At 41.0% G+C, this 23,516-nt stretch overlaps 4 protein-coding genes across 5 annotated transcripts; 2 read left to right on the top strand and 2 right to left on the bottom strand.

The window, feature by feature from the left end:
* The first annotated feature begins 659 nt into the window (after positions 1-659).
* On the top strand, positions 660-5,563 carry dnajb13 (DnaJ heat shock protein family (Hsp40) member B13). Its single transcript, XM_075487933.1, has 8 exons — positions 660-804; positions 880-983; positions 1,140-1,301; positions 1,394-1,542; positions 1,940-2,053; positions 2,397-2,510; positions 2,605-2,681; positions 2,866-5,563. The coding sequence occupies exons 1-8, from the start codon at positions 737-739 to the stop codon at positions 3,020-3,022; spliced, it is 945 nt and encodes a 314-aa protein (XP_075344048.1). The 5' UTR covers positions 660-736; the 3' UTR covers positions 3,023-5,563.
* Positions 1,876-5,249, bottom strand: ucp2 (uncoupling protein 2). The gene is made up of 7 exons (XM_075487930.1): positions 4,983-5,249; positions 4,466-4,670; positions 4,092-4,308; positions 3,812-4,009; positions 3,633-3,734; positions 3,365-3,545; positions 1,876-3,249 (listed from the first exon to the last, which is right to left on the bottom strand). Exons 2-7 carry the CDS (start codon positions 4,589-4,591, stop codon positions 3,135-3,137), a joined length of 939 nt encoding a protein of 312 aa, XP_075344045.1. The 5' UTR covers positions 4,592-4,670; positions 4,983-5,249; the 3' UTR covers positions 1,876-3,134.
* Positions 5,564-6,508: 945 nt separating the features above from the next.
* LOC142402321 (dicarboxylate carrier UCP2-like) lies at positions 6,509-9,108 on the bottom strand. Its single transcript, XM_075487934.1, has 8 exons — positions 8,990-9,108; positions 8,697-8,828; positions 8,446-8,584; positions 8,163-8,370; positions 7,878-8,075; positions 7,677-7,778; positions 7,368-7,548; positions 6,509-7,276 (listed from the first exon to the last, which is right to left on the bottom strand). The coding sequence occupies exons 3-8, from the start codon at positions 8,569-8,571 to the stop codon at positions 7,162-7,164; spliced, it is 930 nt and encodes a 309-aa protein (XP_075344049.1). The 5' UTR covers positions 8,572-8,584; positions 8,697-8,828; positions 8,990-9,108; the 3' UTR covers positions 6,509-7,161.
* A 2,185-nt stretch (positions 9,109-11,293) lies between these two features.
* Positions 11,294-23,190, top strand: ppme1 (protein phosphatase methylesterase 1). 2 transcript variants are annotated; one of them, XM_075487935.1, is made up of 14 exons: positions 11,294-11,446; positions 13,619-13,712; positions 14,669-14,761; positions 14,922-14,979; positions 16,461-16,512; positions 16,845-16,999; positions 17,163-17,253; positions 17,869-17,934; positions 18,019-18,145; positions 18,234-18,363; positions 18,451-18,495; positions 18,601-18,665; positions 18,826-18,893; positions 22,862-23,190. In XM_075487935.1, the coding sequence occupies exons 1-14, from the start codon at positions 11,316-11,318 to the stop codon at positions 22,863-22,865; spliced, it is 1,179 nt and encodes a 392-aa protein (XP_075344050.1). In that variant the 5' UTR covers positions 11,294-11,315; the 3' UTR covers positions 22,866-23,190. The 2 variants fall into 2 exon arrangements, with proteins under 2 accessions (XP_075344050.1, XP_075344051.1); XM_075487936.1 differs by lacking the exon at positions 11,294-11,446 and adding an exon at positions 12,470-12,730.
* Positions 23,191-23,516: the final 326 nt, after the last annotated feature.

Here is a 23,516-nt window from a genome sequence, read left to right on the forward strand (position 1 = left end):
CACCCAGACTACCTACAATAGTACATAGTTCCATTTATTTAAACTTTACATGGACTTTAGCAACATTGTTGAAGAGTCACTGAGGTGGATAAGATATCACTTCTGGGTTCTTTCTTTTAGAGGGCCCCTTGCATCAAAAATCATTTCACAATTGTGATATTTTGTGTTTGAGGTTGTGTTCACAGTGGGGTAAATTCTTGTTCACTCCAGGCCCCAAAAAAAGTTTGGTTTGACCATTTTTACGTATAATCACTTTAAAAGAGATGCTATTTTGCATGCAGTGACACAGGAGGGAATATAGTAATGTAGTAACTGTAATTACAATTTTATTGTGTCTTACAACACTCAACAATACAACAAATGTTTGGCTATATATAACATAAAAATTGGGAGGCTGTATAGAGGTGAATACAAACTCAATTCAACTATTTGTAAATCATTTAAACTCTTTGATTGCAAGTAGCAGAAAGACCACCTACGGATTCTTGGAAATCTGAATTTCTAATTGGATCAATTCCTTTAACATTTCTCTCAAACATTGAGCCGTTACACCCATAGAAATATAAATAATGTCTATATTTACACCCGTTTGTACCAACGAGAAGCCTTTATTCAGCAAACCTCGCGAGAGTCTCGTAGACAGTAGTTGCCATGGAAATCAGCGTAAACAGCCGCTCCACCACGGAGTCGATCCTGTGAGCGTCACTTTGATTTTTGAGTGCAGTTTTATCCCACAATGAGTCACCATTACTACGAGACGCTTGAGATAAACAGAAGTGCAACAGATGCTGACATAAAAAAGGCGTAAGTTACGTAAATGCTTCAAATCGGCCGTTTTTGTGGTGTTTTTGTGTCACTCTTTCTCATTTCCGTACGCAGATATCGACGCCTGTCGTTGAAGTTTCATCCAAACAGCAACAGAGAATACGAAAGCGTCAAGAAATTCACTCAGCTTGGTGAAGCCTATGATGTTCTGAGCGACCGTGAGTAATTTATAGTGAAGCCAAAGTTATTTATGAATGTTAGATCCTCCACAACATCCTAACTAAACATATAAAAGCATCCACATGTGTTTTACTTACTGCATTTAGAGACTACTTAGTGACTGGCAGTATGTGTCTCTTCTTTCTTCCTGACAGCTCGAAAAAAGGCGACCTATGATAAGTTTGGTGAGGAGGGTCTAAAAGGTGGCATCCCGGCTGAGTTCGGCAGCGGTGGGGCTTGGTCATCAAAATACATCTATCATGGGAATCCAGACAAAACTTTCAGGGAGTTTTTTGGGGGTGACAACCCTTTTGCAGGTGAGAACACAACAATCAAAGACCAGACAGTGAATGCAGTTTGACAAATTCATACCAGCTGCGTTAATCATACTTTGCTTTGTTTTTGCTAGACTTTTATACAAATGACGCTCTGCTTCAGTTTGGTGGTCTTCAGCCAGGAGTGGTGAAGACACAAGATTACCCGATTGAGAGGGATCTTCATTTGTCCCTGGATGATCTCTTCCACGGATGCACAAAAAAGATTAAGATATCTCGAAGGGTACAAGCTGCAGCATATGAGAGAACTGTCTTTCCTGAGCTCGTAGCTTTTGAGTTAAATGATTCATACCATCATTAGACTGAGAGCGTCCCGGGTGCTCTGGGACCCAAGAACACGAGACAGAACATAAGAAAAATAAAAAACACAACTATGTTTTAGACAAGAAAACTAAAAACATGACTATCAATCATAACCTACAGCAAAACAGACCACATGAGGACATTTCAGATAACAGTATCACAGAATTTCTTTGTGCTGCGTTTTGTATCTCGGGTCAGCTGCAGTTTCAGTGCGGTTGGATCTCTCTGACGAACAATAACTCACAGCGACGTGTAGAGACAAGAAGGATTTATTATTATTAGGTTCAGTTTTACACACTGTCGCATTTGTGTTGCAGGTTATGAACGACGACGGACACACATCCAGTATCAAAGACAAGATCCTGACTATAGATGTGACACCGGGATGGAAGGAAGGCACACGAATAGTTTTCTCCAAGGAGGGAGATCAAGTAAGTGGAGGGCCTGAATTTATCAAGAGATTTCCAGCTGGCGGTGTTACATTATGGCGCTGCATGTAACGTACGAAATAATACAGGATTGATCCAAATGAAATAATCATTTGCTTAAAAGAGGGTTTTTTTCCTCATTGAAGTTATAGTTAAAGACACTTGCAAAGGTTTTGGTCCAGACTTAGGACTTTGAAACAAGTTAAGATTATAGTAGATGGGATCTTTCTCAAATAGCTCCAAATTAGTTGTTGTGTCAGCAATGATTCAGTCAAATTTGGTCAAAGGCAAATCTATTATGTATTAAACCATGAGTGGTAACATTCCTGCTGTATTTTACCTTCAGGGACCAAACAGCATCCCTGCAGATATTGTGTTCATAGTGCGACAGAAGAGTCATCCTCTGTTCATAAGACAGGACAATGACCTGGTGTACAAGGCCAAGATCTCTCTGCAAATGGTGAGACATGTCGGGGTTATAAGTGGTCACACTTAAAGAATCTGTTCTAAGTAGAGTAAACCTTGAAGCAGCAAGTTGATTCCCTTTCCAACAGGCTCTGACTGGCTTCTCCGTGGACGTTCAAACACTAGATGGCAGGCTACTCAGCATTCCAGTCAATGACATTGTGCAGTAAGTGCTTTCCCGTGTTGAGTCATGTCTAATAGAGTATTTTGTAATCCTGTTGATTCTACATGATGTTCTAGGCTCAAATATCAGAAGTGAGAGACATAATGATCAGGACATTTGAGCACCTTATATAAACAGTCTCAGTTACTGTACCATTTTCCTCTCTCTGATTTGTTTGTCGTATCAGCCCTGCATACAAAAAAGTGCTGAGTGGAGAGGGAATGCCGCTGTCCCGGGATCCTTCCCAGAGAGGAAACCTCACGATCACTTTTGACATCCGATTCCCAGATAAGCTCTCCGCTGAGAGGAAACATCTGATCAAACAAGCTCTCGATTTGAAGTGATAACATTTTGATGACATGAGTTTTAGCACTCCTGGGAGTGATCTGTACAGGGGAAGACAACCTAAAGTAAAGTGAGAGTGTGATGAATCAGCCTTCTGATTTCCATGATTGATTACAGTGCAGTAGAACGCCTGGGATTTGCTGCCATCATGATTCGTTTCAGCTGCTCATATGTTACAAACATTACCACGTTCCAGGAGCCCAGGCGTAAGAATGACGGCATGAACCTTAAAAAAGAGAAAACAGAAGGAAAAAACATGATTGGTTTCATTCCTTTCACTGAAAATGTTATACCCTCAGTAAACCTTTCCATTCTGCATCCTTCGTGCAGTTATTGCTTACCCCTTATAAAAGGCCTGTGGGCCCTCTTTGTTCATCATGGCAGCAGCACAGCGAAGTACACTGCTGTACTGGCCGACAGCAGAGTTCATGTATCTAGTTTTGACCACATCGATTGGAGAGGCGATCACAGTTGTGCAAAGCCCTGCTCCAAAGGCTGATACAAAGTGGCAGGGCAGGTTGTCTGTGGAGTACAGGGTGAAGGTTACAACACTCCTCTGGTCAGAGACGAACGCCCGTGTTCCGAGTTAGGCCGCTGCCTCGGTTTTACCTGTCAGGGAAGTCGACTTGAGAAGCATATCCTTAATGAAGTCATACGTCACCAGTTCTGTGCAGTTAACGATAGCGTTGCGTGCCGTGTTTGGAGCTGTACCTGCATGACAGATTTGTAAATGTACATGAACAGAGTTGCCATGAGACGAGACACACGTTTGTTTGAATTCAGCCTACCTTTCCACAGACCACGGATGCCTTCTTCCCTAGCAATGGTCTTGTAAGCATCAATGGTGCCACAGTAGCGTCTGGATTGCCCACTATTCATGGCCTGTGCCTGGAAGCGGACTTTCACCACATCCGTGGGCTGAGCAAAAGCTACCGCCATGGCACCCGTGGTACATCCTGCAAGCAGGCGACTGCCGAGGCCAACATCTGAACCAGTAAAGAGGGAGGTGTCCAGTTTGACTGGTGCAGGGCTCGAGATGTTAGATGAACTCATAGAACAGATACTCACGATCAGAGCCCCTGGTGTAGAACTGTTTAACAGAGTCATAGAGGCCGATTCGGACAGAAGCAAAGCTCATCTGCCTCTGGAGCCCTGCCACCAGTCCACTGTAAAGACTCAGAGGTCCCTCTGTGCGCACCATGGTGATGATGGTGCCAAAAACTCCACGATACTTCATGGCAGGCACTTTTCCTGTCGCTGCTGAGGTTCTGGTCTCTCCTTGGATCTGTGCACGATATGAAAGTATGACTCAGGTGACTGAGGAAAAGAGACTTTAGTTTTTTAAAAAAAGCAAAAAAAACACTTAACTCCTTTATGGTTGTGAGCACTAAAATGTCTGATGATTTGTGATGAATATGACATCAGGTTAAACTTCAATATACCTGCAGCCGCACTTTGGCAGTGTCCAATGGAAAGGTGATCAGGTCAGCGATGCAGGCTGCGGTTCCTGCTCCCACAAATTTTACAGCTGCCGATGGAGGCACATCTGCAGGTCGAAATCCAACCATTTTCCAGAAGTCTTTTGATCAATTCAAAGATTGAGGAGTGGCCTTTTTATGTGGACAGGGCGAAAAGTTTCTCTGAAATCTGAAAAAAGGAAAAACACAATTCCCCAAATGTTTTTCCTCCAAAGGTTACTGCATATCGTGTGAAAATGTATCCCTGCAAAGTTAAGAGGTTAAGAAATCTGCCAAGCAGAAGACCGGTTCTTATTTCATGGATCCGAATGGCTTATCAAAGCAGGTGTACGAATTGTGCTCTATGAATAATATTGCCTTGCCTTTCCTTATGTGATCCGAACTTCTTCAGCAAACTTGACATTCATGCAAATTCAATAGCACCAATAAAGAAATGAGTGTTCCCTCTCTTAAATCAATAACTTCACATGCTTATTCTTACCTTTATTTGAAGTAGTTTGGGACGGAAAAATCAAAGATCAGGATTCTCTAAAGGTGTCTCTTTGGCTGAACTTTGTCCCAGCTTTAAATTGTTTTCCTTGTTTTTCCATAGAAGATCTTTCAGAAGTGAAGAGCCTTAAAATCATACTCCAAATGCTGGAAAACTTTGAGATTTGAGATGTGGAAGTTTGCCCCTTCAGGGATAGTATCCAAACAGACTGCTGGATCTGGCGTGATGAATGGTCAGGATGCAGTAGTGTGGGGGAAGAGAGCCGGCTCCTTAAATACTGCCATGATGCTGTTACATCACAGAACCGCATGTGTTACTTTTACTGGCACCTCTGCCTAACAATAACTACATGGACTGCCAGTTGGTCAAGTGGGCAGATTATTGTCTGAACGTCTGTGTCACAAACAGCGTTTGGTTGTATTTGCACGATGTGTTATTGCACATAGTTTGGAACACGCTTTCCTTTCATCTTTTTTAAGTTTATCATCAAGCTTCTTCTATACTGTATCCTCAAACAAGCAGCATCAAAACGACAGACTTTAGTATTATTTTGTAGGGATTAAATGTCATTAAAATGGGTTTTTTACTTTACTTTACATTAAATCAGTCATTTGTTTATGGGTCTGCAAATGCTGAGTCATGCTGAACATACAAGAACACGGAGTACAGTGCACACCAGATTGGAGCCATATGTTCAGACCAGTAATCACCTCACTACACTTTTTGTCAAAATGGGCTCTTGTTCCTGCTTTGATTAATGAGTTGCTATGTTGTCCTACCACACTGTTACTACTGTAAATTAATTATGTGAGGCAGAGTCACTTTTAAAAACTGTTTTTATAAATAAATTCTCACTGTAGACTATTTGAACCGTGGCATTTGGAGCAACTGTGTTCCCCAGGCAGCAGAGGAAGGCGGCCCCGTGCGATTAGTTGCAGTTTGGCAAATTTAGAAAGAGGAGACATGATATCTATGGATTGTAAAGTGCAAAGTTATGACTCAGTGCTTGGGTACATGTTGTACTATATGTGCTGCTGTGTGACAATGCTCTGCTTCTACACATCCGACTAACCCAGCTGTGGAATTAGAGGAAGGAGCTGGTGTTTCTGCAATTATTTCAGCTCCCTCCAAACCAAACTGTATGTTTTTCAGCAGCCCAGTGCTGATTGTTACAATTGTTGTTTGACAGTATGATGAGTTTACAATAAAAACCGTTGAATTATTTTTCATTTTAAAACATTTTATTATCTGCTCAGTATTTCTTAGATTCTGCATGCACCATCTAACAGTATCACTGAAGCCCTTCATCATCAAGAAACAGGAATTTGTTTAATTCTCATATTTTCTCTAGGACAAAATGTAGATTTCTACCACAAGGAATGCTAGATACAGAGTAATCCTGCGCTAAAATCCCTTTTAAAGGGTTGGCTTGCAACTTTTTATCAAGCAGTACAAATTATTTGTCCCCTTTGCATTATAATGTCGGTATTTAGGGAGTGTGACGTGAAGCACAAAACTGGAAAAAGTGCTGCTTTATTTTTTGACTGTAGCATTGGTTTTAATTGCGTTCTGACTCATCGACCAGCAATAAGTCATACTGATTTCTATAAGAAGTGCAAACATTCAGCTACCTGTATAAACCCATGGCCACATACCACAAACATTGATAAACAGTGTAAATAATCCATAATTCAGAAGACATAGGACGAAATATTGTTTGTTTTCATGGAAAAACTGCCCTTAATAACAACAAATATTACAACACAACATTGTTCAAGTGACCTCTCTGTTCATCCTGTAAACATGAAAATCCATTTTCAAACATCATCAAACAAGCTGATCTAGTTTAAAGTATACATGTAAATATATGCCATCTTTAAAGGTGGAGGAGGTTTTAATCAAGGAGACAATGACCCTTACAGTCCATAAAAACGTATTTGAATCATTCTGGTTTTGCAGCAGTGTCCGCAGCGTCTTACCGCCTCAAGTCTTTGTAGCGTGTGAGCTCTCAGATCTCATCATCCACAACAACAGTGAGACCTTTAGCCCCGTCGCCATGAAAATTACTCTTTTAGACCTCCACTTATGTCTCATTTTCCAGACACAAGGAGGTGTTCATTGCAGGTTAAGGTGCTGTATCTCTATAATCTTCACTTCAACAAGTCTGCAGTCAAAACGGTGACTCCCAGTAATGCTGTGCTCTGGTCATACCTCTTTTTAACTGTTCATATGTCACAAACATCACAATGTTCCAGGACCCCAATCGCAGAAAAGAAGGCATGAACCTAAAGGAGACAAAGGGAAGGAAAGTAAAGAAGAGCTCCAAAGAGGTTTTCTGATTGTTTTTGCTTTATGGTCATAGTAGTGTGTGTTTACCCTTTATAGAAAGCTGTGGCTCCTTCATTTCTCACCATTGTGAGAGCGCAGTTCATGGCGCTGCTGTACTGGCCAGACACTGAGTTCATGAACCGTGTTTTAATCACATCCACGGGAGAAGCCACTATTGTTGTGCAGAAGCCAGCGCCAAAGGCAGCTGTGAAGTGGCACGGCAGGTTGTCTGTGGCACAGCAAGAAGCAGAGTCACTACTTGGAACGATATTTGATCTTTTTCGATGTCAGTCATCTAAATGGGACGTTTGTTAGGTTGACAGCTTTCTACAGTAAGTGTTTTCCTTCGTCTCTCACCTGTCATCAGGTCATAAGTCAGGATGAGTTCTTTGATTGTGTCATAGGTGACCAGCTCTGCACAGTTCACGATGACATTGCGGGTGATGTTTGGCATGCAGCCTGGAAGAAAGCAGAGTTGGGTTATTTCCAAATCTGTGGAGAGAATTCTCACAATGCAACAGAATCTGAGGTGAAAAAGACCTTAAGACCACTAAGCACCTTTCCAAAGTCCCCGTACGCCCTCGTCTCTTGCTATAGTCTTGTAGGCATCCAGTGTGCCGTTGTATCTCCTCTCGCCTTCAGTCAGCCGTACCTGAGCTTGAAAGCGCACCTTTACCACATCTGTCGGCTGTGCGAAAGCCACAGCCATGGCTCCTGTGGTACATCCCGCCATGAGTCGAGCAACTATCCCAGCATCTACGCAGAGCGGATAACAATCTTACTGAAGCAGCAGAAAATAACAAACACTACATTGTTCGTGTTCAAGATTAATGCAGAACTCACTGTCAGAGCCTCGAGTGTAGAATTGCTTCATGGAATCATAAAGGCCGATGCGGACAGAGGCGAAGCTCATCTGCCGCTGGAGTCCCGCCACCAGCCCATTGTAAAGGCTCCTGGGCCCCTCTGTGCGCACCATGGTGGTGATGGTACCAAACACTCCCCGGTACTTCACTGCACCGGACCCTTCCATTTTCTGACACTCTCCTTGAATCTGGGACATTAAACGAGTGTTAGCATCACATTAAAAGTCAAGAACAACTAAGGTTGAATCGTTTCAGGTCCGAACCTGTAGTCTGACTTTGGCGGTATCTAATGGAAAGGTGATGAGGTCAGCAATGCAGGCTGCAAAGCCTGCTCCGAAGAACTTAACCGTCGCGGAGGGCATCACATCGTTGGGTTTCATGCCGACCATTTTCACGTCTGGACTGATGACACAAATGGAAAATTTGCCCTTATTAGTATTTGCCTTTTTCAAAAGTACACACAGAAAAAATCCTCAAGACAAACAGATGAAATGGGTTGAAATATTCAGCATACCTGTAAGTGAGGATGAGGACAAGTTTCAAGTTTTCTCAAGAAGTAAGCTAGTCTCTGGAAGCGGTTCTGTCATGGAAATGCTTTTGGCCATAAACTGTCTCTGATGTGAACCAGCCAGCATACCACCAGTCCCTGAAAAAGCAAGCACTGATATTTATTTGTGATCCATGAAATAATATGAATAATTAATCAGATGAGTTATGCATAAGTCCAAACTTAGCATACGATTAAATTTTCTTTAACTGTTCATTCAACTGTTAAAGTAATTCCACAATTTCAAACAACAGGGTTACCTTTGCAGTTTTCAGAACAGTTATAATCCAGCAAATAGGGATCAGTGTACAGTCCTTTGCACCGTTAGTCCATCTGGTGTCTTTGCCTCATGCTGTGTGCTTACTGGTCCTCTGGCCAAGAAGACCCTGACTTTATAGGCACCTTTTGCTCATGAATTTAGGGCAGCCTAACAAGTTGTACACACCTGTTATGTGAATATCAGGTTGTCCTGTCTGTGACACAGTTGGACATTTGAGCACTTGTTGATCTGCTCCAAGTGGTGTCATCATAGTGGCGTGGTACGACAGGCGCTTGTAAACATTTTCAGGAAATTCTCATCTCATTTAAAACTAAATTTTAAAGTAACTCACAACTTACTGACAACGTCATGAATGTATTTAAGTTTTAAATCCTGGGCTTGGTGTTTACAGAGAATTTCCGCCTTAACTGCCCAGACACCAGCTCGGGTTACTTCACTGATGTCACAGAGCGTACCCCATTTTTTCTATTGGCTCATATATTCAGCCAATGAAACTGAGAGGTGTGTCCTGTTTCTCTACATGTTTTGATGGGGCATTTCACTGGCTGTGCTTGGGTACATTTGCCGTACACATTTTAGTCATTATGTCAGTACCCCACAACAAAATTCATGCTCATGTCAGGAGTTCTAGGAATTCTCTAATTACACCTCCCTGTAACTGGAGTTAAGAAACGTTCCAGACTAAGGAGTGTCCAGGCTCCTCAGCCAATCCATAAGATGTAAAAGGGTGGGCGGATTCTCACAGCATTTGAGGGCAATCACTCAGGCTGTCTATTTGGGCAAATTAGCAGCACTCCACAAGGGGACTGGATGCCAAATGGAAAATGTTAGAGGGGGCAGCCACTTCGTAGGTATGAGTGTCGGACTTCTCTGTGCACATGACTTTCCATAGCAGGTCCAGGTCATGGTCCTGGCAAGCATATATCAAAGCACATGGGTGACTGTGCAAAACAACCTTCAACAAATAGGTAATGAATCACCTGCTGCTACATGAATCAAGGTGTGATCAGGATGAGCCTCAAAAAATGTGCTTTTACAACCTTTGTTTTTCTGGAAACAATCTGTCCCTGCACATTTCCTGCTATTGACAGGATTTCAACTACAAAGCTTTATTTCACAAATAAAGCATGCAATGAAAATAAGCGTAAGAGAATAATTGTTTACATTTAATAAGAAATAGATATGCTGTTGTCATGGCGTGCAGGTGTTGGGGCCAGGGGAAGTGGACAGTACTGAACAGTATTGTGTTTCAGTTGCATTTTCGAACCCCCTGGAAGGGAAGCCACCGTCACTATCTGCTTTCCTCGCCTGATGCTGAAAACAGTTTCTTGAGAACACTGTGTGAGTAACCTTTGCACAGACAGTCTAGTAAACACCTCACTGGACCGGCTTCAACCAGCTCGCAGTGACCTCCCCTGCAGCCTCTGAAATGAGTGTAGACTCCTGTCACCACTTTGCACTCCTTGCACTTTGAATACCGTGAACCTTCATCCAGTGCTATGAAACAGATAATCTCTATTACTCTATAAATAAAGACCATAACACTACAAATAGAGGTTCTGCGTCACTTAAAGGTTAGTGGAGCACAGTGCTTTGATGTCTGTTTTTCCTTACCTACAGACCAATTCATCTGTAAACTTCTATTGTTCTTTTTTTTTTAATCAAATTACAGGAATTAAAGCAATTGATATGATTTTACTTCTTAGTTATATATACAAATACATTTTCGAATCACACCTGACACAAAGTTTTTGAGCTCAGCCACATCAAAACCCCTCAAAATAATTTTGTGCCTGAGCATTTCAGAGCACACACGGAAAGATGTTTCCCTGAGACAGCAGATGGCTCTGCCTACCAGAAATCACTCAGCAGTTTGATAATTGTTCATTCTTGGCATTGGTCTATTTTTCACAGCTTTCACTGTAGGAAACTGAGCTGAGTCGCTTTGATTGGTTTTAAGGTTACAGTTCATTACTGCTCGTACTTTATAAGTAAGACTAATTATTCTGCACATGAAGGTGGTTCTGTACATATGTCAACTTGAAATTTGATGCCAGAAACACATTATACAGATGAGGCAGAAGAAGATTGAAAACATGATGTAATGGGGGGAAAAAACACCTGGCAGAACATCTCACTATTAATCACGTCAATTGGCGGCCTGTGTGAAACAGGCCGGCTATAAAGACCACATCTCAGCAAATCTGTCAGGTGTACAAATGAGATGCATTTGACAATTTGTGAAAGAGAACGTGAACCAATAGTTCAAGTATTTTAGAATAATATTTCTAAAGATTTGAGCTCATATGATGTGCTTTGGAGATAACATCAGAAGGAGGGACACAAATAGACTGGACAGACTGATCAGACGTGCTGGCTCAGTGGTTGAGATGGAGCTAGGAGGACACTGGACAAGCTGCCGGCCATCATTGATGAGGTCAGCCTCCCTCTGCATGCCCCCATCACAGCAGAGAGGAGCTTTTTAGCAGCAGGCTGCTGTCACTGAACTGCTCTATGGACAGACTCTGAAAATCCTTCCTACCCTGGGCCATTAGACTGTATAACAGCACATTGGGGAGGGGGGCACTATGGCACAACAACGCTACAGGTAGTGCTATGGACAATATGTAGGACTGTGAATGACTTTTACTTTAACGTGATTGATCTTTTTAACTTGTGTCGCTTTAAGTGTACTCAAGTTACTTTACTACACTTCACTTCTTTCTATCAATCTATCTATCTATCTATCTATCTATCTATCTATCTATCTATCTATCTATCTATCTATCTATCTATCTATTATTAATAGATTATTCATAGAAAGGAGGGAGATCTCTGGAAACAGGGGCCCCTAATCTGTTGTGGAAAACATTTCATGGTTTAGAATCACTGTGATAATTAAGCGTTTAAAAATATGACACTGCTGCAGAACTCAAAATGAGCCAACATTTCTCAATAATCTAGCATTTACATTTGTTGTTTGTTTTTGGTGTAGGGTTTTATGGCATATAACTCAATTAAAAGAATATTACATCTGTCATTATGTTAATCGCGACTACATAGGTGGTGTACAAAGGACATCAATAGCCTCTGAAATTTTATAGTGTATTCATTTTGTAGCCTATATCTATTTGATTATTATCAAAGTAAGTCAGAGGACAAAATCATTAAGATTATTCTCCTCAAACATGATCAGTTTCTGAAATTATTGTATAGTAAGCGCTATTGTGTTGCTTTACATGAAACTTCCATAGATAAATATTATACATTTGGATCTTGAATCATATGTCTCAATCTTCAGTTTGCTTATCTTAACAGCAACTAAATCTTCCCCATCAACTGTAAAATAAAGTCAATAAGTTGTAAACCAGCAGTGTCGGTGATTTTTTTTAAGCCAGTAGGTGGCAATGAGGCTTTCAAATGTCTATGTTAACTCACTAAGCGACTAAAGCAACGAAGAAGAAAAGATGATCCAAAAAGAAGAAGAACAAGAAGAAGAAGAAGATCGCTAGCCATTAGCTATCTCGCAATTTATCCAATGTCTGGCTAACCTCGGCACCGGTGTAGAAGAAAATCATATGCAGGGAAAGTTATATTAAACATTTCCTGACCGAGACCGACCTTCTTCTAACAACATGGAGAAACAGTTGCATTTGAACCTGCTATCCTCTAGACCTCCTGTGGCAGGTGGTTTTCAGTCCAGCTCCAAAATGAAAATGGGGTGAGTTAGCTAGCTTTTAATTGGCTTGCTGTTAACTGTGTCGGGTTTTTAACGCTTCTACAGTATTTATACACCTTAACATCAGTTGGGTCCTGGCACTAAATTACCAATTACTGTACTGTTATCTTTACAGCTTGTCAAAGGAAAACGTATAGACTGGGTTTGTTGGGCGAAGTTAGCGGCTGCTGCTACCTGAGTTTGGACCACCTTTGTGATGCAGCTTATCTATTATAAAGTTTTATTTGTCCATCTGGCAGCATGTGTTGAACATTAGTTAACTTCAGGGCCGGAAATATTCATGGAATTGAACAAAAGATGTGTATGAATATGCTGATCTTTGCATTACAAAGTTGGATGTTAGCTTTTATTGTATTTTTTACAATACAACAGTGAAAACAAGAACTGTTTATATCACATGTTTATGTCACCATGCCAAAGCAGGTTAATAAACACGTCTGTGCTCCCAAGATTTAACCAAGAACTCCATGTTTTGACTGTCACTGAAAGTATTGCCTTTTGCGTTTCAGATCATTGACATAGAGGCTGGGCAATATCGCTGTTGTAAGTTAGAGATAAAGAAAAAGAACCTACCTACATAGGAGGAGGTGATGGAGAATAAATCCAGTGAATGTCCTGGACTTGTCATGGAGTTTTAGCACTGTAGCTTTGCTGGTAACTGATAAAGATAGAGAAAATGTCTCGCATGTTCTCTTTTGTCCAGCCCTGAAAGGTTTCTAAGCAGACGATAAAAGAAAAAAAAGCCAATTTGTCTTTTGTTTTGTGGTAGCATGTTTATTTCTTCTTTAAAATCTTCTTATTCCTTTGAACGGTTGAATCCCACCAGACACAGATTGCCTTTAAATGTTGTTTGCTTTATCTTTTACGCAGGCCTGGGCGGAAGAGGGATTTCACCCCCATGTCCTGGAGTCAGTACTTTGAAACCATGGAAGATGTTGAGGTGGAAAGTGAAAACGGGAAAGATATATCCTTGGCTGCTGTCTCTGTTTGTTGGAAGGAAAGTCGGCATGAGTGTGTCTTAAGTCAGATGGCAACTGAACATATAAGGGTCCTGTTTGAATGAGCACCATGGTGGTCACACCTAGTAACATACATGTCACGTTCAACATGGCATGAGACACATAAGTTAGTACGTGTGTTTGTTTGAAGTGCTGCAGTCACAATAAGACAGGCACAATAGCAGTAGGTTAATCTGGCTTTTCAGAGCAATCTGACAGATCATGTTATAACACTGCTGTCCATGACCATATGTCAATATTTTCATCTGCGTCCATTCAGCACAGATTTTCTTTTTGATATGATATATGAATATAATGGCAAAATTCTATGTTTTGTTATGAGAAACTGCCACTCTGGTGGTGACTTAGAGATTTGTGGTGCTGCAGCTTCTATTCTGACAAACAGCAGGAACCATCAAGATGGTGTTATTGGGTTGAAGAAAAGTTCACGTTCTTCTCGGGTCGATTACGGCACTGTTGCAGTACTGCAGGGACATTTTCACATGCTTCCATCGACCCCTGCTATGGTTTACGCAACCTCTGTGTGGTGCACCCAAATCTGATTTGTTATAGATATCTGACATGTTATCATTAGAAAACTTGACGCTATGAGGACCTCGGTGATTTGACCTGACTCTATGTACTTTTCCATTTGGCATGAATGGCAATAATTGTGCTCACCGCAGTTCTCTAGTTCACCGTCAGGAAACATGAAGACCAGTAACGGAATACTGACCGATGCTTGAATCATTGAATGCTATTTTGGTATTTCTCATGACTGAAAAGGGATTTTGATGCATCATGAAAGTCCAACTTGGTCAATTTCAGTTTTCCACATGTTGTAGAGAATACGAGCTCTTTAGAGTGTTGTTTTTCTTCTTTCAAGTCAAGTCTGGTTTGTAATTCCTTGACTACGCAGAACATTTTCAGAATTTACTGCATTGGCTCCCATGGTCCTGTGCTGCTGCTGCTTCATGGAGGAGGCCACTCTGCACTCTCCTGGGCTGTGTTTGCGGTGCGTGTTACCATCATTGCTGCTATTACAGACGCTCTCTACCTTGAAATATTGTACAAGAAATGCACGTCACCATAGTCTGAAATATTTATGAAGCTGTTATTCCATCCGTTTGCTGTACAATATATTATTTAATTGGTTTCTGTTTGTGTCAAAACAGGGTGTCATATGCAGCAGGATCACCTGCAGGGTGGTGGCTATGGACCTCCGAGCTCATGGTGAATATCTATCATAGCAGGTTAAAGCACTGTTCATTACAGATTCATTCACAGTTTAGAATATTGAGATCAATATGCCAATCAGTTTCACTTCCAGTGAGCTTTACACATAATGTGTCTTTAAGTCAGATCCTCGTTTTAACTCTTTCTTCCAGATGTTCATTTAGCTCCTCCTTGATGTCCTTCTTTTTTTTTTTAATCAGATATATGGATTTTTTGTCATTTGAGTCTCTTCTGCCGACTGAAGAGTTGATTCCTGCCTCAGATGCTGCAGACAGACCCACTGCAGTTCAGTGTCCTGTGAATCTGTGTCCGCACAGTTTGTGTCAAGCTGTTTTAGCACTTCAGTTACAAGTGTCTCATGTTTAAAGATTGTAGTCGTGTCAGCACAAATGTTGGGCTGCAGCGGTGACTGAACATTAGTTTGCAGCATCTTCACTTAATGAGTTGCATGACAGATTGTTCTTTAGAAGGAGTTGATCTCTACCTGCTGATTAAGTGAAGTGAGAGTGATAATTGGTTGCTAATTGGACGGAAACAGCCAAATGATGATCCACTCGGTTTTGTCTCCATCCAGCGAGGTTCTGATGAATACGAGGCAGGCTCAAAATAGCTCTTTAGTCTCTCACTCACACAAGACACCCATATACTTACACCACTGATTCTTCTTCCCTTTGGCTGTTTCCCTTTTGGGGGGGGGTGTCATAATGTGTGACTAAGCGGTCACAGTCTGGAGCTCTTAAAGCAATAAAAAAAATAATGAGTTCTGTTAAATTTAGTTTTGTGTTGGCGACAGCAGCCAGCTCTGTGAGGGGAGAAGCTGCTGTGTGAAGTTGTCAACAGCGAGAGGCGAAGACAATGATATTTGTATTGATACATTTTAGAACAAATTGGGATCTTAGTATTGATATCCTTTTTTTGACAAACCAAGCCACTGCCTCCCGATTCTGTGAGCTTACACATTTTATTCCATAATCGATTGTCATACCGGTCATTTGCTATTGTGAACAACAGACTTTGTTTATCACATTTCACAGTTTAGTTTGTGGCTTCAGTACGTTGTGGAGGTCCCCCTCCCTTTAAAAAAAAAAAAAAAAAAAAAAAAGATAGGTTGGTGTGAATAGTACCTTCATCACAAATATATTCACAGCAGCTTGGAAAATTTAGAAAAAAAGAAACAAAAAGGGAAAAATGCATAATGTTTGTGAATTCCTTTGTGTTCAGGTATCTGTAATGAGATAAAATGGCTTCAAGTCTGCAGCCAATGCTGCCATCCTCATAGGTTAACAAAGTGCAAATTATGAGCACCCAGCGAACACAGCAAAGCACTTGTAGAAATCTCTGACAACAGGTTGGTAATAGGGGAAATTGATAGAAACAACATTTTATTAGATGGATTCAGAACTCGTGGTCATTTTTAAGGGTGTTCATTAGAACCACGAGAGGACAGTTCTGAAATTTTCCTCTTTCATAACCTGCAGGTGACACCAAAGTGAGTAATCCAGAAGATCTCTCTGCAGACACCATGGCCAAGTAAGTTGTTGTTTGTGCAGGAGAGACAAATGGCAGTTTTGGAAATCCGCAGAGCACAATTATCCAGCAGGCCTCAGGATGCAGTCAGTAGTCGAGGGAGATTAAAGTTAAGCTCACACTCAGCTAAAATCGAAGTCTTTCAGTAAATATTCAGTACATTTATGTAATGATGATTTTACAGGGCATTCTTGTAGAGATGATATAAGATGAGGTTGGTAGGTTTTTGTATTTAACATTTTTTGCAAGACATTTATTTATGGCACCAGTTCTATGAAAAACACAAGAAAGTTAACAGGTTGTTGTTATTGTTGTTTTTGCTTTTTCTTTTAAAGGGATGTTGGCAAAGTGGTGGAAGTGCTCTACGGAGAGAACCCACCTCCAATCATAATCATTGGACACAGCATGGGTGGGGCCATTGCGGTTCACACAGCCACCGCCAATCATGTACCATCACTGCTTGGTCTCTGTGTCATTGACGTTGTTGAAGGTAAACCGCTGCCCTTTATCTCATGGCAGCATCATAGGTTGTAGGTTACTCTTTGGGTTTTTACTGATAAATCTGTTCATTATTCTGGAATGACGCTAAACTCACAAGGAGCTCAGTATTACTGAGCTCATTGATAACAGATCATTTCATTAATTTAATTCAGGAACAGCAATGGATGCTTTGAACAGTATGCAGAATTTCCTCAGGAGTCGGCCAAAGACGTTTAAATCTCTGGAGAACGCCATCGAGTGGAGGTAAACGCTCGGTAATAATGGAACTGGAACTGGAGTTTGTTATGGCCCTCTGTAATTTATTGAATTTTTACTAATAGTGTTTTATATAAACTCAAATCATTTCAACACCGCTCCTCATGATTTGATACAAGAGACTTTACTTTGAAGAGCTTCCTTTTATAAATTTAGGATTTTCTTGCCTCAAGTTAAAGCCATAATGTGTAATATTTCACGTTGTCTATTAAAAAATTTGAGTCTTATCATTCACAAGTATTACCTCAATCGTTATTAATTACCTCCATCACAAAAGTGCAGTGTTCTTATATTCTTTATATTCAGCATACGAATGTACATAACAGTGTAACACCCCAATGAATGTCTCCATGTCTCTCCGCCATTTTAAAACTACGGGATTTGTAGAAGGACATGTCATCAGCTTCGCCCTTTCCGTTTCCACATTGAAAACGGAAAGGGCGAAGCTGATGACATGTCCTTCTACAAATCCCGTAGTTTTAAAATGGCGGAGAGACATGGAGACATTCATTGTCCGTGAAATATTACACATTATAGCTTGAAAGCCCTGAGTGTCATAATTGGAGACATGTTCCTGAAATTGATCCGTGTCTGTATTTCCAGCGTGAAGAGTGGTCAAATTCGAAACGTAGAGTCTGCACGGGTGTCAATGGGAGGCCAAGTGAAGAAGTATGTGCTCCGTTTCCTATCTGGGCATCGAGTGCCTCATAGAGTCACGAGTTTCATCGAGTGCATTTCACTTTTTTCTCTCAGATGCGATGAGTCCACCAGCAGTCGAGGCGTCTCTCATAGCATTGGTGAGGGCATAATAGAAGAGGAGGACGATGAAGAGGTGGAGGAAGAATCCAACAAGAAAAGAATGAAGGAAGATGACCAAGAGGTCCATTCTCTGACAGCGTTCATTTTTAACACGTGTGACCTTTGCTTTGTTGAAATCTACTGAAAAAAGGGTGATTTCTTTCTTCCAGATCAAAAAGGAGAGCTTCTTCACTTGGCGAGTGGATCTGTCAAAGACAGAGAAGTATTGGGAGGGCTGGTTTAGGGGTCTTTCTGCCCTCTTTCTCACCTGTCCTGTGCCAAAACTGCTCCTGCTTGCAGGTTTGATTTAGTTTCTACACATTTGACATTTCATCCATACATCATTCCAAACCTCTGACCTCACCCCTGATTTGTTCCTTTATGCAGGAGTGGACAGACTTGACAAAGACCTTACTATTGGACAGATGCAAGGTAAAATAGATGTATAAAGTTTTTGATTGATCAGTTAAGTTTTTCTTCCGTATTTGTCATGCACAGTACACTGGTTTTAAAAAAGGTTGCACTGTTTGTCCACAGGGAAGTTTCAGATGCAGGTCCTCCCCCAGTGCGGTCATGCTGTTCATGAGGACGCACCTGAAAAAGTAAGTGTCCTTACCTGTACACACACATTCACGAATTTAACTAATGAAAAAGGTCCATTTTTGTCCACTAACTATACACGTTTTGTGCACTTGGGCCTGTGTGACCCAGATTTGAGGTCTCGCTGCTTAATAACGTCATCTTCTTGTCATCTATCCCCAGGTAGCAGATGCTTTAGCAACGTTTATGGTCCGACACAAAATCACTGAGTTTAAGGAAGGATTTCTGTGGTAAGTGAACATATACATGCATGTGTAGAATAAAGGGGACACTTTCCTTTAAAAAAAGCCAAGTTAAATCAAAGCAGTCTGGCAGGGTTTTACAGGAGGAGCGAGTTTCCTTTCAGCTGTTCTTGCCGATCCTTGAGGATTACAGGGAGTACGGACCTAATTTAATGAATGTGGCAAAAACATTGTGCTTGATCATTTACCTCAAGCTTCATGTAAACCTAAAAAAAGGCTGCAAAGTGTTGCTTGTTGTCCAAGGATTTTATTAATTCATTCTTAGGCCAGAAATATACTTGCTTTTGATTATTGATACACGTGTTTATCCCGGCTGCCTCTTTGTTTGGAGCATTCCTTGTGCACATCCTCAACAATTAACTCTACACGCTTGCAATTTTCTGCGCTTGCGCCTCCAAAGCTCATTTTGCGTAAAAATAGGTCAATTTCAGTTATTTTGTTTACAAATTAACCCGGTAGCTGCACTATCCAAAATTTAATTTAACCCAGTAGCGGAAATGTAATCTTCTATTGCCCAGTACTGGTGAGCCTGTGTGAAATGTAGTCTCAGTTTCCTGTTGTTAGCTGACAGGAGCGGCACCCGCTGTGGTCTTCTGCTGCTGAACGTGTTGTGCGTTCAGATGTGGTATTCAGCCCGTCTGGCACCAACAACTATGCCACGTTCAAAGTCACTTAAATCCCATTTCTTCCCCATTCTGATGCTCGGTTTGAACTTCAGCGAGTTGTCTCGACCACCTCTAAATGCATTGAGTTGCGGGAGAAACTGAACAGGTGTAATAGCAATAAAGTGACCGCGGTAAACAACATAAAATGGTTTAAACAATCTTTTTTTTTAATTATTATTTTTAAAGGTGCCACAGTATGAAAGGCTGATGAGAAAGTGACTGTTTCCCTGAATTATCTCGGACTGATAACAGTCAAGACAATGAAACTTGAATGATTGCTCCTTACACCCCATCCCGACTGAAAGCGAGCGAGCGAAACTGACGCGATACGACAACAAAATTTCGCAAGGGTGTCCTGATATGCAGCGTGACGATTTTGTCGGGAGTGATTCTATTGGTTCAGAAAGTACTCACTTGAAACACAGAGTTCTCTGGTGATTACCGCCCATGCGGCCTCCCTTCGGTTCAGATCTTTGTGGTGCGGGTGTTTGGGGTCATAAACCATTGGGTGCTGTTCCACGGTAAAGATCAGCTTCTCCTCGTCCATCATTCCCTGAGTGATGCTGACCTGTTGCTAACTATCTTTTCAACAGGAAGCAGCGTGTTCATTTCAACCAATAAGAAGTGTTTAGGGGCGGGACGCCGCCGCAAAATGTCGTGCAAATAGAGACAGAACGGGCGATTTTATTTTTATTTTTTTATGGGGTCAGCGTCATCACTGGACGGAGCGACATCGCTCGCAGCATGTCAGGACAGGCTGTTTGAAAAGTATGCATTCTAATCACTTTTTATCAATCACTCGCTCGTGTTCAGTCAGGATGGGGTGTTAGACAAAAACAAGGCTTCTGTGTGATTTAAATTAGGATTTTTGTTTCAGGAAATAAGGGGTCTTAAACTGGCTACACACATTAGATTCAGCAACTATAGTTCATGTGGCACTTCCCATTTGTACAGAATCTACATTTCTTCACAGCCATAATGTGTTGCCTATTGATACAATACTGAATAAAATAAATGTTAATGCAATAAATGAGACCAAAACAGCAAGAATATATGGGTTAAAAGCTATAAACACAAAATGAAGGCATTATTTATATTAAGACATGTATTTCTGAGCAAAAGGTTTGTTGTTCTTCTGAATATGTGCTTATAACCACAGGGATTTTGACATTATTGCCAGGGAGGGCAAAAAAAACAACAAAAAAAACACCCGTCTAATTCCCGAGTCCCGAGATCTGAGCCAACCACACACTGTGAAGCAAATATAGCAGTGCATTACAACTCATATATAGCGTAACATAATGGTCTGAAATATTTACTGTCACTGTGTGTGCTTTATGTCACTTATAAATATTTATATATTGTTTTCATTATATTGTGTTTTTTCAAATTAATTTGGGAACACAGTAATTAACTCTTTTTTTTTTTTTACCACCGGGGGGGTAATGCCCTCCCGCAAACGCCGCCGATGCATTTATGTACTGAGGAAAATAATCCAATATTATATATCTGCAAATAGCAAAAGTATATGAGCCTTTTGTCTTTTATCTCAAATATCCCATCCTTTGTCCAGTAGTAACTCCAATTAAAGGCTTCCAGTTCCTATTGATCAGTCCTGCACATCAGCTTGGAGGAATTGTAGCTAATTTTTCCATGTAAAACGGCTTCAGCTCTGGGATGTTGGTGGGTTTCTCACATAGTTAATAATTATGCATTATTAAAAACGTACTGTGCTAAAATGACTCATTTTAAGCAAAAGGGTTGGTTTCTTTTAGCTCATTTGCCTATAAAATGCTGCCCATGGTTCCTCTGTGAGCTCAGACTGTTGAGCCATGTTCACACTACAATATTTTTTAAGTCCAAGTGTGTTCACACTACATGGCTGATCTGCAACAGGTTGTCATGCCGACAAGTCTCTTTCTCGTCATTATCATTACATCATGATAGAGGTAGCTCCTGGTAACTGAATCTGTTCTGCTGTTAACCTAATTTCTCTCTACTGGCTTGAGTCTGTCACGATTTGTTATTTTAGAAAATATATCCAGGGGTGCTTTTGCCTAGCCTGACTACGTCATACTCACGATTTTAGTCAGAATGTGAGTCTGATACCGCTCAATAGAGTTTTGAGTATGGGGCGTGTTTCAACCGAACCAGGAGAAAAAATGCCTCTTCGCTCAATTGGATAGACCTACAACCAATCAGAGCAACGTAGTATGTGACGTAGATTAAGCGACACACACTTGTTGTAGGAAGGACGGCAAAAACATCTTTTCTATCGATAAAAGCCTTTATCGCGTTCCTCTGATCGTCTTTCAAAACGAATGCAATGTGGAGATCCTGTAGAACAGACTCGATGGCAGAATCTACACGCCCTAGCTCTCCAGCGGCAGCCATGTCAAACCAAGCGCTCTTTAGTGACGTAGTCGATAATGTCCCTGTTGATCATCTGTCCATCATCGTATAAAGCCCGCCCTGGCAATCTGATTGGGTCGACCGATTCTTGGTCGGGCATAATGATTTCCCAACTGAGCAGAGCCAGACTGAACTTCCCGACCAAAACTTTTATGGGCGGGGCTAAGTTCGGCTGGCACCCTGGCTAGCTTTCGCCAGCTTTTAACCTAATTCTGCTCAGTTTTCCAAGCAGATTGTAGTTTCTTCACCATGCTTTTCCCCTGACTTTAGCTACCCAGTCACATTAACATTCAAATCATTCAAATCCAGCTTAAAATCTTCTAGTGTGAACTAGATAGTACTCACCTTGCTTTTGGAGTGATCTTTGTTGGTTGACCACTTCTGGGAAGATGTATGAACAACTATAGTTTTGAATTTCCTCTGCGCAATCAGCCTGACTTTTGATTGTATGAGTCCAAAGTCTTAAGAGATGGTTTTCCAGCCAGATAAGCACAAACGGTCCCGTTTCATGCAACGATGCACTTCTAGAGATGTTGTGAAGATCAGATTTTGATAGATCCTATTGTTTATATGAAACAGAATACCCATTTACACCTGATTATCGTCCTATTGACTGAATACACCTGTCTCTAATTTTGCCTTCAAATCAACTGCTTAAAGAGGACACGTCTTAAAGAAGTTTCAAAGTGTAGCATTCAGTCAATACAAGTATTATGTTTTAGTAGGTTCACTTAATCCTCTTCTAGGTAAACCTGAGGATGATTTAGGTATTTTATGCAGAAACAGAAGATTACGAAGGGTTCACAAACTTTTAAGCACAAGTGAAGATGACGAATTCATCCCATGTTATTTTATTTAATTGTTCTTTTGTTTTTACAGCTAATATCTTCTCTGAGTATCGCCAGCAACTGCAGAAGAAATGTTTCAAGATTCATTGACGTCATTGCTCATTTTATTGGCAAGTTGAGGAAAATATAACATTATTATTATTATTATTGTTGTTATTATCATGTTGCTTCTGTTGTGTAGATATTTTGTCTCTTAAGCTTTGCCTTATTTTTGTTTTAAAACATTCAGAATTGATTGTATTCTTCCTTTTTTATTTTCTGAAATCTAATTAATGGTTTATTTCGAGTGATTGCATCATTGTCCAAGTGTGTTTGTAATGTTTAAATTCAAGTGATGATTAAAGATGGATGCAGACAACACTATCAGCCTGACTTTGTATTTAACGTGTGTGCTCAAGAGATATCAGGATCGGGGTAGTTTGTGGCGTAGTGGGTTGAGCAGGCGCCCTTTGTACAGAGGCTGCAGTCCTCACTGTTCGAGTCCCGCAAAGTGCAGGTGTAAATGGGACGGCCCTTTGCTGCGTGTTGTTCCCCCTCTCTCTGCCCCCTTCTTCCTGTCTCTCTCCACTGTCCTGTCCAATAAAGGCATAAAAATCCCACAAAAATAATAAAAATAATTTTAAAAAAAAGATACCAGGATCAATCGAATGCAGAACATTCCTGCAGCAGTTATCATCTGCACAGAG

The sequence above is a fragment of the Odontesthes bonariensis genome, chromosome 16, assembly GCF_027942865.1.
Source record: "Odontesthes bonariensis isolate fOdoBon6 chromosome 16, fOdoBon6.hap1, whole genome shotgun sequence".
NCBI classification, from domain to species: Eukaryota; Metazoa; Chordata; class Actinopteri; order Atheriniformes; family Atherinopsidae; genus Odontesthes; species Odontesthes bonariensis.

What these genes read in the sequence shown, in the direction of transcription:
- ucp2 (XM_075487930.1), bottom strand. Translation starts at nt 4,591, where the DNA reads ATGGTTGGATTTCGACCTGCAGATGTGCCTCCATCGGCAGCTGTAAAA. An exon ending in CATCCGTGGTCTGTGGAAAG is followed by an intron (nt 3,735 to 3,811) that starts GTAGGCTGAATT and finishes TCTGTCATGCAG; the next exon opens with GTACAGCTCCAAACACGGCA. An exon ending in CCACAGGCCTTTTATAAGGG is followed by an intron (nt 3,250 to 3,364) that starts GTAAGCAATAAC and finishes CTCTTTTTTAAG; the next exon opens with GTTCATGCCGTCATTCTTAC.
- LOC142402321 (XM_075487934.1), bottom strand. Translation starts at nt 8,571, where the DNA reads ATGGTCGGCATGAAACCCAACGATGTGATGCCCTCCGCGACGGTTAAG. An exon ending in CGTACGGGGACTTTGGAAAG is followed by an intron (nt 7,779 to 7,877) that starts GTGCTTAGTGGT and finishes GCTTTCTTCCAG; the next exon opens with GCTGCATGCCAAACATCACC. An exon ending in GCCACAGCTTTCTATAAAGG is followed by an intron (nt 7,277 to 7,367) that starts GTAAACACACAC and finishes TGTCTCCTTTAG; the next exon opens with GTTCATGCCTTCTTTTCTGC.
- ppme1 (XM_075487935.1), top strand. Translation starts at nt 11,316, where the DNA reads ATGATGTGCTTTGGAGATAACATCAGAAGGAGGGACACAAATAGACTG. An exon ending in TGAAGGAAGATGACCAAGAG is followed by an intron (nt 18,146 to 18,233) that starts GTCCATTCTCTG and finishes TCTTTCTTCCAG; the next exon opens with ATCAAAAAGGAGAGCTTCTT. An exon ending in AAAACTGCTCCTGCTTGCAG is followed by an intron (nt 18,364 to 18,450) that starts GTTTGATTTAGT and finishes TCCTTTATGCAG; the next exon opens with GAGTGGACAGACTTGACAAA.
- dnajb13 (XM_075487933.1), top strand. Translation starts at nt 737, where the DNA reads ATGAGTCACCATTACTACGAGACGCTTGAGATAAACAGAAGTGCAACA. An exon ending in CTATGATGTTCTGAGCGACC is followed by an intron (nt 984 to 1,139) that starts GTGAGTAATTTA and finishes TCTTCCTGACAG; the next exon opens with CTCGAAAAAAGGCGACCTAT. An exon ending in CCAAGATCTCTCTGCAAATG is followed by an intron (nt 2,511 to 2,604) that starts GTGAGACATGTC and finishes CCTTTCCAACAG; the next exon opens with GCTCTGACTGGCTTCTCCGT.